This window comes from Hemitrygon akajei, chromosome 6 (assembly GCF_048418815.1).
Source record: "Hemitrygon akajei chromosome 6, sHemAka1.3, whole genome shotgun sequence".
NCBI lineage: Eukaryota > Metazoa > Chordata > Chondrichthyes > Myliobatiformes > Dasyatidae > Hemitrygon > Hemitrygon akajei.
In genome coordinates this window covers 41652514-41672037 of record NC_133129.1, presented here as the reverse complement: position 1 = coordinate 41672037, position 19524 = coordinate 41652514, and the positions used below count along the sequence as shown (strand labels likewise).

At 42.4% G+C, this 19524-nt stretch overlaps 1 protein-coding gene across 1 annotated transcript in view; it reads right to left on the bottom strand.

Annotated features, from left to right (window-relative positions):
* The window catches only part of arsb (arylsulfatase B), an 80703-nt gene that overhangs the window by 26497 nt on the left and 34682 nt on the right, over positions 1-19524 (bottom strand). The window contains exon 5 of the mRNA XM_073048219.1: positions 9443-9686. Within this exon, the coding sequence (XP_072904320.1) occupies positions 9443-9686 (244 nt within the window). The remainder of the gene's footprint in view (positions 1-9442; positions 9687-19524) is intronic.

Below are 19524 nucleotides of genomic sequence, written 5' to 3'. Positions count from 1 at the left end.
GTCTACCTTGGCGGGCAGAGGTGTTGCCCCGTCTTTGGTAATCCTGTGGCCCAGGAATTCGATGGTATCGAGACCGAACTGGCATTTGGCTGGGTTGATCGTGAGGCCAAAATCACTCAGGCGGGAGTAGAGCTGGCGGAGGTGGGACAGATGCTCCTGACGACAACTGCTGGCTATAAGGATGTCGTCCAAATAGATGAACGCAAAGTCCAGGTCGCGTCCCACCGCATCCATTAGCCGCTGGAACGTCTGTGTGGCATTCTTCAGGCCGAACGGCATTCGGAGGAACTCGAACAGGCCAAACGGGGTGATGAGTGCTGTTTTGGGGATGTCTTCAGGGTGCACCGGGATTTGATGGGATCCCCGGATGAGGTCCACTTTGGAAAAGATTCTTGCCCCGTGCAGGTTTGTTGCAAAGTCCTGTATGTGCAGCACGGGGTAGCGGTCTGGAGTGGTAGCCTCGTTCAGTCTGCGGTAGTCACCGCATGGTCTCCAACCCCCAGCTGCTTTGGGCACCATGTGCAGGGGGAGGCCCTTGGGCTGTCGGACCTCCGTACGATCCACAATTCCTCCATCCTCTTGAACTCCTCCTTCACCAGGCGGAGCTTTTCCGGGGGGCGCCTTCATGCGCGGGCGTGGAGGGGTGGTCCTTGGGTCGGGATGTGGTGCTGTACCCCGTGTCTGGGCATGGCTGCCGTGAACTGCGGTGCCAGAATCGATGGAAAGTCCACCAGGATTCTGGTGAATTCGTTGTCCAACAGCGTGATGGAGTCCAGGTGTGGGGCCGGCAACTTGGCTTCACCCAGGGAGAACGTCTGGAAAGTCTCAGCATGTACCAGTCTTTTCCCTTGCAAGTCGACCAGCAGGCTGTGAGCTCGCAAGAAGTCCGCACCCAGGAGTGGTTGGGCCACCGCGGCCAGTGTGAAGACCCACGTGAACCGGCTGGCGCCGAACTGCAGCTGCACTGTGCGGGTGCCATAGGTCCGTATCGTGCTGCCATTTGCGGCCCTCAGGGTGGGTCCTGGCTTCCTGTTGCGGGTGTCGTACCCCGTTGGGGGCAAGACACTGATCTCTGCTCCGGTGTCGACCAAGAAGCAGCGTCCCGACTGTTTGTCCCAGATGTACAAGAGGCTGTCCTGGTGGCCAGCCGCCATAGTCACTAGCGGCAGCTGGCCCTGGCACTGGCCCTTGCAGGGCGGGCGACAACGGCGGGCTTTTGTGCCCCACCACTGGTGGTAGAAACACCACTGTTCACTGGCCTCCTCACTCCTGCCTCTGTGTTGTGTGCGCCCCACTGCCAGGCCAGGCCTGCCTGGGGTCCACTGTTGGGCGCGTGGCCTGGTAATCTGACCGACGGACGCCACGCTCTCCCTCATGGTTTTCCACAGGACGTCTGCCCGGGCCACCACCTTCTGGGGGTCGCAGAAATCTGCGTCAGCCAGCAGCAGATGTATGTCCTCGGGCAGTCGCTCTAGGAACGCTTGCTCAAACATGAGGCAGGGCTTGTGTCCGTCAGCCAGGGCCAGCATCTCGTTCATTAATGCTGACGGCAGTCTGTCTCCCAAACTGTCCAGGTGAAGCAGGCGGGCACCCCGCTCACACCGTGAGAGGCCAAACGTCCCAATGAGCAGCGCCTTGAATGCTTCATATTTGCCTTCTTCCGGGGGCAACTGTATGAAATCCGCAACCTGGGCGGCCGTCTCCTGGTCAAGGGCGCTCACCACGTGGTAGTAATGTGTGGAATCAGAGGATATCTGCCGTATCTGGAACTGGGCTTCTGCTTGGCTAAACCACACGCGTGGTCGCAGCGTCCAGAAAGTCGGCAGTTTTAGCGAAACTGCGTGAACAGATGAAGAGTCGGTCATCTTTGGTCCAAATCCCGTTTGGACCGTCGGGGTCACCAATGTAGCGATGTGCTACACACAGCGCTGAAATAACGACACGCAGTCGGTAAGTCGTTTCAAGACTAGTTTATTCAAACTTTGCGGTGCTGGCATTTCAATCCCTAGCGCCCGCCCTCTCCGGGCGGAAATGACGTCAGAGGTGCATTACCAAAGTCTCCCCCTGCGCGCTGGCTATTTGTGAGCCGGTTCGCCTGCACAGAAAGTGGGTCGCCACAAGATAATGAAAATATTTAGGACTGATAAGGAGCTTTCAAAAAAAAATCCTTACTTATCACAAACTCTTCCTTTAATTAAAAAAATGCACTCAGTTCCCAAAGTCCTGAAGTGCGTACAGTGTAAAGTTAAAAGAAAAATTAGAGGCAACCGTGCGACAGTTTGGAAGAGCTTAGCCACCCACAAGAACATCTACAAAAGATCTGCTTTATTCTCGTTCCTTGATTTCTCTACACTTGAAATCTGAAAAATAGTGCTAAATAAACTTCCAGGAGGACTTCCGGTAAGATGGCGATTGTTTAGCTGCTCCGAACTTTTGTTCCGTTACTGTCGCTACCTTTGCACTAAATGTCTCCATTTTTTAAACCTTAGTTAGGAATTATTTCGGTATCTCTTACTTGCCTGTGAATATATCTAACTTACAATGTCTAGCAAGAGTTCTAAATCCGGGAGAAAAGAAGCTATGACCCCGTTGGACGAGACTATAGTGGCGCTTGGAAAGCTCCGAGACGAAATCTTAAAGGAATTTAAAACCGCTGTCAAACAGTTAGAAGACAAACTGGATTGGATCAACGATAAAGTGGACAAACATGCTGAACACTTATCTCGCATCGATTCGACTTCTGAAGATTTAGAAAGTCATGTTCGATACTTGGAGACTCTCTGTTCCAGCTTAGAGGAAAAATCTAACAAACTTCTTTCCAAAATGGTGGATCTCAAAAATCGTAGCAGACGCTGTAACATCAGAATTCTGGGATTACCAGAGGCGACCGAAAAGGGATCAACCGTGAAGTTTTTCGTGGAGTTTCTCTGTGAGTTATTCGGGAAAGATTTGCTTCCGAAGCCGCCCGAGCTCGAAAGGGCACACAGAGTTTACGTTCCCCCCGGAATTCTGGGCTCCCGCCCGCGACCAATAATCTTGTGTTTCCATCAATACCAGGTAAAACACAGTCTGATCGTAGAGGCGCGTCACAGGGGGTCGCTTCCCTTCAAGGATACAACCATTCGCTTTGTGGAAGATTTTGAACCCCAGACCTTAAAGATGCGCGCTGAGTTTAAAGGCGCAATGAAAGTGCTTTTTGATCGTGGTTTCAAACCTTCCCTTCGTAACCCTGCTGATCGACGAATCAAGCTTAATACCGGGAAATATAAGTGGTTCAAATCAGCGAAGGAAGCTGAAGCGTTTGTGGCAAGTCTTCCGGCTATCCAGCCATTTTCGGCATCTGATCGGACCTCATAAAATGGTGGATAAGTTCTCCTCGTAGTAAAATTACTTTCTCTGGACTCGGAATTCACTTGAATCACTCAGACATTATTCATTGAAACTTTCAGGGCCGTTGACAATCTCTCCCGGGACTTGGTGTGTGTGTAATCTATTTTTATTCTTGTATAACTTTACCTACCGAGTTCTGCAACTAATTCTAACTTGTTTTGGAGGTTCGAAGTCTTTAGTGAAGGCCTTCCTGTTTGTCGGTTCACAGTTCAACTGCTGATTTATTTTTCCTTTGTTTTAAATATTTATTTATTTTATCCTTTTCTTTTCTTCACCCCTTTTTTCTAATCTCTGAATTTTTTTCTCCCTTCTCTGTAAATGGTTGATAAACACTCGTCTTGAATTTATAACTTTCCCCTTCCTCTTTTTTTTCTTTTTCCTTCTTACTTTTTTTCCCCTTTCTCTTACTTTATTCTTCTATAATGTTTCGTGGGTAGGTTAGTTTTGGTTTTCTTCCGATTTTCTCTGTATTAAGTTGTATATTTCTGCAGAAGGTGCTCTAATCTGTAGTTATGTTTTCTAGTGCATAAACTAGTTATTATTTGCTATAATATTTATACGGAAATGTTGTTAATGACACAGATCTGGAAGTTGTATTTGGGTTAATTTTTTTGGTAGAGCTAGCTACTTGTTTTGGTAGCCGTCTAGTTTTGGGTTGTGCGGATGGGGTGGGTTTTCCAGTTCCAACATCTCTTTATTGCTTAGGACATGTTTATATTTTGACCTTACGAATCTATGTTTACATCTCTGCTCCCAGACTGCTATTGTACTGCTTGACTTTTTATATGCCTGCTGCCTTTTATGCATTAGTAATTGATAATGGCTAGTGCACTTAAATTCGTGAGCTGGAATGTAAAGGGACTGAACCACCCTGTTAAAAGGAGGAAGGTATTCTCACATATCAAACAACTCAAAGCTGACATTGCTTTCCTTCAAGAAACTCATATTCGTTGTTTTGATAACTCCCGGCTTCTGTCAAAGTGGGCGGGTCAGCATTTTCATTCATCCTTTGCCGCTAAAGCTAGGGGAGTTTCCATTCTTATTAATTCAAATATTCCCTTTGAACTCCATAATAAAATATCTGATACAAATGGCCGTTTTATTATTGTTTCTGGTAAACTATATAACACTAAAGTTGCACTAGCAAACCTGTATGCCCCCAACTTTGATGATGTTAACTTTTTTGAACGTTTTTTTTCCTCACTACCAGACTTAAACTCATACTCTCTTATATTGGGTGGTGATTTCAACTGTTGGTTGGATCCTAAACTGGACCGATCGTCCTCTGTTACCAGATCACCTACTAAATCTGCCTTAGCTATTCAATCGGTTCTTAATTTGGATCTAAAGATCCATAAGGTCTGGGGACCTTTTATCGAGTACTTTCATAACCTTCCTCTTGACTAGGGTTTTTTTTTTCTTCTTTTTTTTTCTTTTCGGTCCCTTGCTTTCAGCTCCCTTTTTTTTTCTGGTAGTAGGCATTATTATCCTCTGTTGCTAAGTGTATTCACAGTCTGGGAGTTTGACTGTCCGGACTTATACTCTTTATACTGTGTGGTGGTTGGTCTGGAGTTGTTTTTTTCTTGTGTTGTGGGGCTTGGGGAGGACGCTAAGCTCACTTGTCTTTAATTTAGGTGCTTTTTTTGTTAAATTCTCTTCCTTTGTGGCACATTGTTATTGTATGTTTAATCTTGCACTGTATTAATGCTCCTCATTGGGATTTGGGGTTTTTAATTTTGTAAAATGTTTTGAAAAACTAATTTAAATAAATAAATAAATAAACAAACTTCCGCAGGTCAGGCAGCATCAATGGAAAGGGCAATATTAAATGTTCCACATCTTCAGCAGTTCCAAAGGAGGGTTCTCCTTCAAGTGCTCATTGACTTGCAACTTACCAGTGTACCTTGTTGCTCGTCTGACAACGCCTACTTGACGACCAAGGCAGTTACCCTCACCTCTTCTCATTGGCGGAGATCTTTGATACATGTTCGGACCAAGGCTGCAGAGGTCTGGAGCCACATGGTCTGGCAAACCACAAACCACCCCCCCAAAAAAAATGCATCATTGTGTGGATTATGGCAAATAAGGGACACTTAATAACACTGTTAATAATGGCATCCACGATTTTGCTGATGATTGAGAGCAGACAATTTGTTGGATTGCATTTTTTTCTTTTTCAGAAGACATACCTGGCTGATTTTCCATATTGTTGGGTTGATGTCGATGTTGTAACTGTGCTGGACAACTTGGCCGAAGTTCTGGAATGCAGGTTTTCTGTTGAGTTGAACTGTTGTCTAGTTACAAGATCGTTGCTGTTTCCAGTATTCCCAGCTATTTTGTGATATGGGGAGTTAATTGGCTGAGACCAGCTTCTGTGTTGGCGAGGATTTCCAAAGGAATGGAGTTGAGATGCTAAACTAGCATCATATCTTCAAAACCTCCCTTTGAATTATGATGTTTACTAGTTCCTCATTCTTCTTTTAAAAAAAATCTACTGTGTTGTTTTTAATTGGATAATTTCAGACAACTACTGCTTGTCTTTTTGCCCAGCTAATCAAACGACGTACCTTTGAAGGCTGTATCTTACATTCACAGTTTTATAATCACAAGAGCTTCAGATCGTCCCCCAATCCAAGTCATTGATCTAGATTGCAGGAAGGAGGGAAGCAGTAATCTGCTAGCTTCACCAGGGTTACCCAAAATGATCCATTTGTTCCTCCCCTTGGTACTGCCTGTCAGTCAATCCTCAAGCCTTGCAGAATTATTACCCTTAATTCCACACACCCTAAAGATGTATAATAATTTCAGCAGGCATCTTATTGAAGGCCTTCAGAAAACATAAATATATAACTACCATTGGTTTCTCTTATCTACCCCTGTGTGCATTCTAGAGACTATTTGCCAAACACTATCTCCTTTTCATAAAGTTCTTCTGTCATTGTGCAAATAATTATTTTCCCAAGTGTATGCTGCATCCTTAATAATAGATTCTATAATTTCCTTACTACTGATGTTAGGCTAAATGTGCTTTGTCTCGCTAACTCTTTTGATGAGCAGCTGTTTACAATTACTATCTTCCAATTAATTGGGTTTATTCAGAAAACAGCTTGTAACATTAGCTATGTTTTAGTTTCCATAGATGATTTCTGATCTGAGTGTATCCAATAATGGCCATCTTAATTTCAGATTTCTAACATTTAGTTATTTTGTTTTTCCAAGTGCATCAACTGATCTTTATTAACTATTGGTTGTAGGATGGGTAAATTTCAGAGCCTGAGGGTCAGAGTACCAGTGGTGAGGACCTTAAAGGTGGTCAGGAGAGGCGGATGAGCGCTTACAGGACGGCTTTGAATCAGTGGGCTGGACAGCCTATGGATCGGAATGAATATGCCACAGTTGTCACCAACTCCTGCATAGATAAATGTGTACCTTCAGGATCATACCCAGACCAGAATTCTGCTGAGAACTAAATCTGTTACATTCAAAATCTGCAATCCAGAACCCCACAAGAAGTCCAGGTACAACCTGTTGAAGGCTATTGTGAGAGTGAAGACAATTTCACGTGAAATTAGAGATGGAATTGGATGCAAGTCAACTCTGACAAGGTTTTCAGGCCATTACTTCCTACAAGGTGAAACCTTACATTATATATGGCGCCTTTTTTTGTAAAAGCAAAAATCCTCTTCAGATTTCTTTCAGTTAGCAAAAACAGGTACTAATGTTGGTCTTTTGTAAAAGCAAAGTGGCGTAAAGTGAACCTTCATAAAGTGGGGGACATCTGTAATGCTAACAAACCTGATTCTGACTACAGATAATGCTGAATATAAAACAATCCGAATCATAGTGCCCAATATGCAGAGGCTACCAGATCAAATTCTACCTTAAATGATGCAGATCTTAATAGTCCATTCTGTAGTGATCCTACTATCAGTAGAATTGCTTTCAAGATGAAATGCAATGCAACATACAACAAGTGTGTACAGCACAGGAACAAATCCATCACTCTCTTCAATCCTTGCACTTGACCCCTTGATCCCTCTGTACATCAGCACTGTTGAGGGTCTTGCCATTAACTGTATTGTCCCTTTACATTCAATCTCCCAAATTGCAATACTTCATACTTGGCCAGATTAAAATCTATCTGCCACTTCTCCACCAATGTGCAACTGGATCTATATCCCACTGTTTCCTTTGGCAATCTTCAACACTACTGCTAATGCAACCAATCTACGTTGTTGGCAAATTTACTAACCTATCCAAGCACATTTTTGTCCAGGTCTTTTATATATCACAAACTGCAGAGGTTCTAGTACAGAACACCACTAGGAACAGATATCCAGCCAGCACAAGTCCCAATGACCACTGCCTTCTAGCCAAACCAATTCTGAACCCAAACGGCCAAGTCACCATGGATCCCTTGAACCTTAATCTCCTGGATGAGCCTATAATGAGGAACCTTATCAACTGCCTTATTAAAGTCTATGTAGACCACTTCCACAGCTCTGCCTTATTCAACACATTTAACCACCTCTTCAAAAAAAAGCTAGTAAGACATGACTTGTCTCACAGAAAGCAGTCCCTCATTAGGTCACGGTTTTCCAAAAACTTGCAAATCCTCTCCCCCAGGATCCTCTCCAATAGCTTCCCTATCACTGACATGACACTCACTGGCCTATGATTAGTGGACCATTTCCCTTCTTAAATGTTAGAACATTAGCTGCTCACTTTATTTTACATTGTTAAGAGTTTTATCTTGTTCTACCTCAGTGCTCTGTGTAATGAATTGATCTGTATGAACAGTAAGACAGACAAACTTTTCACCATACCTTGGTACATGTTACAATAATAAACCAATACTAAACACTCAACAGTCCTCGGGAACTCACCTGTAGCTAGAGAGGATGCAACTATCTGGACCAAGGCCCTAACAATCTCATCTAATGTTTCTTAATGTGATAAATACCAGAACTCAGCCATTGCTAAATATGAAACAGTTAATTGTTTTCCTTTCAGTATTAAAATTAGATAGTTCTACCATTCTCTCCTTTTCAAGGAAATAATTAACTTCCCAAAGTTTCATAAGGAGTACACAATGAATGTAGCACCTGTAGAATTTTAGTTGCTCTGATAACAAAGGTAAAGCCACAACTAATGTGTGCAAATTACTGAAGAGGGAATAAAACAGAATGTAGTTGAGGATAAATGAAAGCAAGCTCAAGTGGACCAGTTGGAGAAAATTAGTATGTAGCCTTGATAATGAAAAACAAAACTCACAAGGAGTGACTATGAGAGTCTCCGCGAAGTTGAGGAACAAATGACAAATGAAGGTCCCCAGAATTTCTCACTTTAAAAAAATCTGCCAAAGAACCTTTTAAATCTGCTTGAAGGGGCAGATATTTTCATATTTAATGACACATTGTATGCATTACTGGCATTCCCAGCATTTAGTGGCCATCTGCAATGTTCCTCAGGGAGGTGGCAGTGAGACATTTCCTTAGTGGAAGGCTGAGCTAGTGGTATTGATAATCCCACTGTGATATTGTGCTGAGAATTCCAAAATTTTAACCCCTGGACAATGAACGTCAAATATTTTCGAATTAGAACAGTATGCAATATAGGCAATATTTTTTTTTGAGTAACGCCCTTAATTATTTTGGTGATGGAAGCCCTAGGTCTGGGAAATGCTGACAGAGAAGCCTTAGTGAGCTGCCACCCTGTAGGTAGTCCACATCTGAAAGATGCACCTCAATATAGGAGCATTACCATGTCATTCTGAAGCATCTAAAATGGGGCTTGAAGTCTCATCTACAGGTAAAATATTACCAAAGATCCCAGGCCACCATTGTTTTTGAATAACATTAGGCTAGGAGAGCTTTTAAAGTACTCATCTGGAAAGCTCAGAATAGAATTATATTGCCAACAATCTTGCAACCTTTTCTTAAGGATAGCTATTTCAAGGTCAGAAAGTGCTTCTACAAATCTTACTTCTTCAAATTAGTGAGAAAGATTTGTACTGAACATACACATTGCTGTAATTCTAGACATACCATACCTGATACTCTTCCACACATCAAAGCCATCCAGTGGTTTGGTGCCTTTAGTGGTTCCTCCAGCCAAAGACACTAAAGTAGGGAGCCAGTCAGAGATATGAATGAATTCCCGACTAACTCTGCCCTTTTTCTTTAGCAAGGGGCTGGTGACGAAGCCCACACCTCGGACTCCACCTTCCCACAGCGTCCACTTCCTTCCTCGCAAGGGCCAGTTGTTTCCACCCCATAAGGTCTGTCCTCCATTGTCTAAAAATTGAATCAGAAAATATGATAAGCACTTTGGTTATCTTGGGTGCCGAAAGAAACATGCAGGTACAAATGGGAAGACGTATGGTACTAGACTTCGTTATGAGGGACTTTCTACAAATGATAAGAACATAAGAAATAGGAGCAGGAGTAGGCCATCCAGCCCATTGAGGCTGCCCCGCCATTCAATAAGATCATGCCCGATCTGTCTGTAAACTCAGCTCCATCTACCTGCCTTTTCCCCATGACCTTAATTCCTTTACTATGCAAAAACCCATCTGTTTCTTAAATATATTTAGTGAGGAAGCCTTATCTGCTTCCCTGGACAGAGAATTCCACAGATTCACCACTCTCTGGGAAAAACAGTTTCTCCTCATCTCCATCACTCCCCTGTATCTTAAGGCAATGTCCCCTAGTTCTAGTAATTCTAAGATACAATTCTAAAAACCTGCAGTTGCTGGAAATTCAAAGCAACACACACACAAAATGCTGGAGGAACTCAGCAGGCCAGGCAGCATCTATGGAAAAGAGCACTGTCGACATTTTGGGCCGAGACCCTTCAGCAGGACAGGAGAAAAAAAGATGAGGAGTCTAGAGCTATTCAGATAAGAGTCCAGAGAACAGAAATTCCTTCTCAGACACGTGCACAGACCAGGAATCAAACGTGATAGATAGAGGAAATGGGGTAACCAGGAGGCATGCAAAGGGAGGGGAGAAAGCAAATGAGCGGGCAGATGGAGGGAAGCAGTTGGAGAAAGGGGCTAGAGATGAGGAGAGCAGAGAAGACAAGAGTATATATCCACGTCCCTACAAGTGCACGTCCATTCAACTGACTTGGACCTCCTTGCCACTGGATTAGTTCCTCATTCCATCAAACCAGCGTAATAACATCGACACCTTCCACTCCTCAGTGAAAAGTAGTCACCCTCAATTCCAAACGCAGACCATCAGGACAACTTAAATCACTAAGCTATATGTCCCTAAAGGCCCTGGTCAACAGCAAGCAGCTCAAGACAAGCAAAGCATCCCTGCTTTAGCCTGCCCCTGCACACTGAGAATGCAGGGCTTGCTTCTTTTCCACAAAGAAATATGATAATTATATCATTTCGAGATTCTCTAGCTTTCCTGTGCTGTGCCCCTTCTCCAGTTTCAAAACCACTCCGAATCATAAGCTTGCTGTACAAGAGTAACTGCAGGCCTGATCTTATTAATCTGTTACAATAGATTGAGCTACAATAAGCACAATGAGAATGGCATAAAATCTGAAGGAGCTTTGCCATAAAAAGATTAGCTTCTTGCCTGTCACAGTTCATGGGTTTGGGTGAAGTACATTTCTAAACAGCGAGCTGATTCATCAAGCAGCTGTGAGTATAATTATGGTCTGATATGGCAAATGCATTAATGTGACTGAACTTGGTTCCCCTTAATGACCAAAAAAAAGGGATTTAGCATGCAAATATCTGTTAAGTGCAGGGCCTTGGCTTTGTTCTGTGCTAAGTGATAGTCTCATATAGCTAACTAGAGAGGTGAATGACCCTGTAATCACAGACTTGAGAACATTGCGAAGGATTAATAAGTCTAGGCATTCCACTCAATTCATAATCTTCCATGATTGACATCCCTGGGGATCTTTTCAAAGCAGTTTGTTTAGATTGGCGACCAAGTTGGACAAATATATGGTTTTAATATCCTTTGTTCCAGGATTTCTCTTCAGGAATTTCAGGACATTTATGCTTAAAGTGCAGGCAGAAAGCAATTGTGGAGCCTGTAGAGACACAAGACTCTGAGACCTTAATGCAGTATTTTGTTGTGCAAGTGTGTGACCGCTTGAAGATAAATTTGTTTTTCGTTTGGGGAAAGGGTGATGGTAAAGACAGCAAGAGTGTTATTGCTATTCGTGAAAGGGAGAAAGGTCCACATTGAGTGGATGGAGATTCCCATAGTGGGAGAGTCTAGGATGCGGATATAGGACATATCTCAGAATGCAGGGGGGGGGGGCATTTCTTTAGGCAGAGGGTGGTGAATCTGTGGAATTCATTGCCACAGACAGCTGCAGAAGCCAAGTCATTGGGTATATTTAAATTGAAGGCTGATAGGTTCTTGTTTAGTCAGGGTGCCAAATGTTACAGCAAGAAGGCAGGAGAAAGGGATTGGGAAGGAAAATAAATCAACTACGATCGAATGGCATAGCAGACTCAATGAATTGAATGGCCGCATTCTACTTGTATCTTTTATGGTACTAAAACAGTGAAATATTGAAATTTATTTATATATCTTTGGTTTAGTTTGTTTGTGTTTCACGGTTCTACGTTCATAGGCAGGCAACACTACACTTCAATTACTGCAAGACACACTTCAGCAGGGTATTGAGTTGATAAAAATAAGAATATGAATTGACCACTAAAACAGAAAAAAGTAGGCTAGTTGGCCCTAGGCAGTTTATCCAACATTCAATAAGATTGTGGCTGATCTTTATCCAAACTCCCTTCCCTTTCATAGCCACTTTCCTCCATTAACGCCCTATCCATCATTATCTAAAAATCTGACAGCGACTGCTTTAAATATACCGTACTCGAAGTCAGAGTAAATTTATTATCAAAGCTCACATTTATCACCATATTCTACCTTGACCTTCATTTTCTTGCAGGCTTTTACAGGTAAACAAATAGAGTGACTGAAGCTACACAGCCTGTGGGGAGAGTTCCAAAGATTCAATACCCTTTGGGGGGGGGGGGCAATTCCTCATGAGGGTCCTGAATGGTCAACGGCACAGCCAACATCTCTGCATCTCCCCCTTAAGAGTTTTGTAATTAAAACAGAAAATGATGGAAACACTCAGGAAGTTATGCAGGATCCAGAGAGGATCAGTATCAGATTTAATGTCACTGGCATACAAAGTGAAATTTGTTGTTTTGTGGCAGGAGCACATTGCACTACATACTAATAACTATAAATTACAATAAGTATATATGAAAAAGAAAGTTAAACTAAATAAGTAGTGCAAAAAGAGAATAAAAACTACTGAGGTGGTGTACATAGGTTCATTGTCCATTTAGAAATCTGACAGCAGAAGGGAAAAAGCTGATCCTGAAAATTTGAGTGTGGGCATGCAGGCTCCTGTACCTCCTCCTTGATGGTAACAATGAGAAGAGGGCATGCCCTGTGTGATGGGGGTCCTTAATGATGGATGCTATCTTTTTTGAGTCATCGCCTTTTGAAGGTGTCCTGGATTCTGGGGAGGCTAGTGCCCATGATGGAGCTGGCTAAGTTTACAACTTTCTGCAGTTTTTTCAGATCCATATCAGACAGCGATGCAACCAGTTAGAATGCTCTCCGCGGTACATCTGAAAAATTCGTGAGCGTCTTTGGTGACATACCAAATCTCCTCAAACTCCTAATGAAATATAGCCGCTGTCATGCCTTCGTTGTAATTTCTTCAATATGTTGGGCTCAGGATTGATCCTTAGAGATGCTTGCGCCCAGGAACTTGAAACTGTTCACTTTTTTCACTTCTGATCCCTTGGTGAAGACTGGTGTGTGTGTCCTTAATTTTCCACCTTTCTGAAGTCCACAATCAACTCCTTGGACTTCCTGATGTTGAGTGCAAGATTGCTACTACAACACCACTCAACTAGCTGACCTATCTCACTCTTGCATGCCTCCTCATCACCATGTGAAATTCTGTCAACAATAGCTACATCATCAGCAAATTTGTAGATGCTGTTTGAGCTGCGTCTAGCCACACATTTGTGGGTGTAGACAGGGTACAGCAGTGGGCTAAGCACACACCCCTGAAGTGTGCCAGTGAGGAAGAGATGTTACTTCTGATCCACAGATTTCCACAGTGAGATCCATAGATCTCGCTGGTCTTCCAGTGAGGAAGTCAAGGATCCAATTGAAGAGGGAGGTGCAGACACTCAGATTTTGTAGCTTGTTGATGAGAACTGAGGGCATGATTGTGTTAAATGCTGAACTATAGTCAATAAACAGCAGCATGACATAGGTAATGCTATTGTCCAGGTGATCCAAGGCCAAGTGAAGAGTCAGTGAGATTGCATCTGCTGTAGACCTATTGTGGCGATAGGCAATTGGAGCAGGACAAGGTCCTTGCTTAGGCAGGAGTTGATTCTAGACATGACCAACATCTCAAAGCAGTTCATCACAGTAGATGTGAGTGCCACTGGGCGATAGCCGTTCAATCAGCTCACCCTGCTCTTCTTGGGCACTGGTATGATTGCCACTCTTCTGAAGCAGGTGGGAACCTCCTACTGCAGCAGTAGGATTGAAGATGATCTTGAATACTCCTGCCAGTTGGTTTGCACATAACAACAAAAAGTTGGAGGGACTCAGCAGATCAGGCAGCTTCCATGGAGAGGAATAAAGAGTCAACATTTCAGACTCAGACCCTTCATCAAGACTTGAAAGGAAGAGGGAAGAAGCCAGAATAAAGTGGTGAGGGGAAAAGAGAGGTCTCAGCCCAAAACATCGACTGTTTAGTCCCCTGACCTGTTGAGTTCCTTCAGCATTGTGTTGCTCTGAATTTCCAACATCTGCAGAGTTGCCTGTGTTTTTGATTGCCTCAAAATAAAGACCACACCATGAGCATCAAGTGCAAAATACTATATTGATAGAAAGGCAAATAATTTGCTGCTTCATCTGAAAGGACTGTTGTTATCGCTGAATGGTGGGGACGAACGACTCAGGCGCGTGGGTTACATGGCCTGTGGGTGTATGAGACTATATTGATAGAAAGGCAAATAATTTGCTGCTTCATCTGAAAGGACTGTTGTTATCGCTGAATGGTGGGGACGAACGGCTCAGGCGCGTGGGTTATATGGCCTGTGGGTGTATGAGGAAAAAAAAATCAGTGCAAGGGAAAGTGATTGATGGAGATGGAAGAGCAGACTAGGGAGTCACAAAGGGCATGGTCATTCCATGACTTTGAGAGGGCAGGGGATGGGAAGATGTGCAAGTTTTCACTGCCCATACAAAAGTTGATCCATTGGATGTGGAAGCCAGTGAGCTGGAAAATTAAGACCAGGGATGGACTGGAGAGAGGATTTGACAGCAGAGTTGCAGGAAATAAATGAAGTCAGTGACTTTTGTCAAGAGGGGAAAACTGTAGCTTGGAGAAATAAAACAAGGAAGACACCATCATTTGCATTCTTACCAGGAACTTGTATCATTGCAGAATGCTGCTATCGCTCATACTCAAGTTTGCTTGCTATAATTACAAGCTCACCCTTTGCCCTTCTATGTGCTTGCCATACTTTCACACACACACATTTTTATTGTATTAAGGACATCCAGATCCTCATGAACACCAACACTTTCAGTCTCTCAACATTTAAAGGTTCAGCTTTTCTATTTCCACTACTTCTATACGAAATTGGTCATTCAACCACACCTGTCCATTTCTCCTCAAGGCTCCTACATACCTTCCTCCTCAAAACCCACACTATGTTGTGTCACCAGTAAATCTGGACACATCACACTTGGTCCCCTCATTCAAAGCATTAATATAGATTAAGAATAGCTGGAGCCCCAGCACCAACCCCAGTAATGGTCTGTTAGTCACAGCCTCTCAACCCAAAAATGACTGGTTTATTCCTAATCAGTATTCTTTTGGCCATTAATCCCCAAATCTTAATTCACAACAGTAGGTTACACACAGGCAATTCATACCACTTGTTCTAATGTTGTTTCATCATCTCTTGCCAAAGCCATTCCCAATGTTCAAATACAAGTTTCATCAGTTCCTTTTCCACTAGTTACATGTCCAAAAATCTATAAACAGCTTTGCCAGGAATGATTTTCCAATATAAAATCCATATTGTCTCTGCCAAATCCTATCAGTTAAGTGCTTTGCTACCACTTTTTCACTGATATGTAGCTCACTATTCTGTTTCTTCTGAAATAGTAGAATGACAAACTGAGGAACCATTCTTGAACATATGGAATTTTGGACAATCACTCATCTACCATTTGTAAGCACAGCTGTTAAAACCTAGGGACACAAGTCATCAGGTTCTTGAGATTCAGTCCATTAGTATTTCCAGTAGTTTTAAGTAATGCTAACTTCTTTCAACTCCTCATTCCTATTCTTCTTCACTATCTTCAGGAAGATTTCTTTTCACATCAAGTTATTTCTGTAACTTCACTGCAATTTCCTTATTTGCTTACTCTGTAAGGACTCACCTTCATAATTGTTAATCTTTTCCTCTGTACAAATCTAGAGAAGCTTTTACAATATGTTTTTATATTTCTCTCTAGAATACTTCTGTCTTGCTTTGTTGAAATTTGAAATTTTCCATAGCCTCAGTCTTACTGCTCTTGTGGGAAACATTTGATCTAAATCTACATTCAGCTTCTCTTCAGTTCCTGTTGGACAGCTAGTTCTGTTGGGTTGTTGTATCTTAAAAATATATACATTTGCCTTAAATTTTTATATTATTTCTAACTGCTTATTTTCCTACCATACCACTGATAACTTGCACCTTCATGATTTTCACTGAATGTTAAGTAGTTCAGTCAAAACAGTCTTTAAACAAAATTTTACTATATTCTGAATATTCTTCCTTAAAGTCCACTTGATTGAAAGATTATAAATTAACACTGTTATTGCCCCTGGTGAGGAGAGGAGAAAGGGTTTTTTTACAAGGAGGAAAGTCCAATGAGTCAGTCCAAGAGAAAACCAATTTTAATATACATTTAGAAAAATAACTAAATACTGCAATTTTCTTATTTACCATCTCTTAGTAAAGTGTCCCAACACTTAACAAAAAAATTGACATGTAGTTATTATAACAAATGAATAAAGAGGCAAACTTAGAATAGTGTTGTAAGTGAGCAGAAAACATTGGGAGAGTTTTAGGGAGGCATTCATGATCTTGCACCCTAGGCTACTCAAGGCCCAGTTGTCAGTTACAATTCTATTAAGAGCCCTGTGCTATAAACTAAATCTGGAGGAACACAGAGCCAAAATTTGCAAGCTCAAGAATGTGAGATCTTTAAAATATAAAATTGACTTCCAAACTAAAACCATAAACAAAAGAGATTCTGCAGGTGCTGGAAATACTGAGACACACACACGCATGCGCACGCACATACACAGTGCTGGAGGAACTCAGCAAGTCAGGCATCATCTACGGAGGGGAATAAACAGCCAACATTTCTGGCCAAGACCTTTCATCAGGCATTTTGGGCAGAGATCCTTTATCAGGACCTGATGAAGGGTCTCAGCCAGAAATGTTGACTGTCTGTCCCCTCCATAAAAGCTGCACTTGCTGAGTTCCTCCAGCAATGTGTGTATGCGTGTGTAGCTGAAACTAAAACCATACCATTTGTCAAAAAATAAGAGGAAACACTTCATATCATGCTTTCATAGCAGGGGAAAGTGTTATAATTGGATCAGTATGAGTATTTGACTGTCTTGTGATATTTGATTTTTGTTGTAGAAACTTTGAAGATATTGCCATCCTCGCACAACACAAGTATATTTATGTTGAGCCACCAACTCACTGGCAACAGATGCAGACAGTATTGTGCAAAAGAGTTACAACCAGAACAGTGCAGCTTTTGTGGAAGCAGCATTACAATGCACAATTATACTGAAACCACAAAGAAATCCCCAGGCCCCCTTTTACCATGATGTGCCAGTTAGTAAAATGAAGCAGCTATAATTATTGTGTCATATGGCTTAGCAATGGGCCAGTAACCATAAAATCATTAGTGTGTGCTGGCCAAAAATAAGTCTCGCGCACACTTTGCAACCCATGCAAAAGTCCTTGGTGAACAAAAATGGGAACATTGACCTGAACAGAGATGAATGGATAACTAGCAGCATAAAGAGCAACACTTCTACCACTAGATGTCATAAGTTTGTACAGCCAAGTTGATATTTGTACAGTACACCACCTTCATAGCATGCTCAGGACATTTAGTGGTACTTAGTAGGTACTGCATCAGGAATGTTTCGTAAAGATAGGTATAGTTACATTGGAGACAAAAAGTAATATACTAACAAAGCCACATTAATACCTCTCCCTATTTATGATTTTAAAAAAACAATAAAACTTCATTCCAAGTTCTCAAGGGCACCAGCTTACAGTGGGAAGGGAAAGATTCAAAAAGGACCCAAGGGCAACTTTTTCCACACAGGGAGTGGCGGGTACATGGAACGAGCTGCTAGAGGAAGTGGTGGAGGCACATAAGATTATGACTTCAACATCTGGATAGGTAACAAGGATGGAAGATTTAGAGAGTTGTGGGCCAGACACAGGCAAATGGAACTAGCTCAGGCTGCTAACTTAGTCGGCATGGGGAGTTTGGCTACAGGGTCTGTTTAACCCTGACTCTGTCGCTAAATGCATTAAAGGCAATGGCTAAACATTAAACAGAATTCTTGTAACCAAACTGTATAAGGCTCCCATTTTTCAGTTTAGCTTTACAGCAGGCAAATCTATTTCACATATAAATGTGTATGGTGTGCCATTTTACAAGAAGTGATTCATCAGAAGGCGGTTTAGGTATATTGTTTGAGCTAATTCTACAGAACAAAGTTCAAAACAAAGAAATGAGAATTATTTTGATTCATTTCTGCAGAGCTGAAGGACTTCTTTTAGATTTCGCGGCACAAGTCTAGACAGTGCTTCACAACTCAGGTGTGCTAATTACTAAACACTCCTTTTACTACCGTCTAGAAACCCCAAGTCCATCACCATCCATGCTTCAGGTCTGTTATTAATCATCAGCAAATTCCTTTATAATGATTAACACAAGCAGGAGATCCATTTTATAAATTAAATTCACTACAGAGGAATAGTGGTCTGCATATAAGGCCTCAAGATGTAAATTACCTTCATTGAAGTGTAACCAGGGCCCGTTATACACTGAATGATGAACACCTCTGGGCTTTGGTACGGTGATATTTTCCATCGATACCTTACACCTTGAATGTATCTGTGGGTAAGTTCAAGCATTTCTGATGTTGTACTGTTTTAGTTCACTAACGGATAGAAACAATAAAGAGAATGAATGGTGTTCTAAGCTGCTGGTTGTTAAAACTGGCAGTTGTTCATTTTAATTTGAAATTGCACATTTCCAACAACTTCACGACCTACAGATCATAATACGCAAAGGTGGCGCTGCCTGGAGGTTGGGGGGGGGGGGGGGGGGGGGGAGGTAAGAGAGCTGCTCATTTAAGACATCCCCAGACTATGATATTCTACCATGCTTAAAGTGCAAATCGTCCTGTATTGTACAATGGGCCTTCCACAGGAAAACAGAAACATGCTAATAAGGAGGAGTAGACCACTCAGCCCCTTTAGTTCACAGCTGATTGATTGTAACCTTAATTTAGCATTCCCATTTATCTGCAGTAAAGTTCCACGCCCTTGTAATCAAGAATCAATTTATCACTGTCTTAAAGACTCCACTGCCAATGCCGTTTGAGAAAGAGCTCCAAAGACTTTAATCACCTCAGACAGAGATATAAAATCACCTCATCTCAGTCTTAAATGTGGCCCTTTTATTTTTAAACAGTTCCCCCCCCCCACCCTGTTTCTAGATTCTCCCAAAACCAGAAACTCTTCTCACGGCAAGTTATGTCCCTCATTGTACTAAAGGTTTTACTATCAAGCAAAGAGACCAGCGAGTTCTATCATCAAACCATACAGAGAAATGCATCATCTTGCTGGGAACATCAACTGGCACACCTAAAAGGAAGCCACCAACCCAGGTAAGCTGCAACACAGGACCACATGTGTTAACCAGCAACAGACAGAGCTAAGTGATCTAATCACCAAAGGACTGGATCAAACCCTCACAGTTCTGGCAC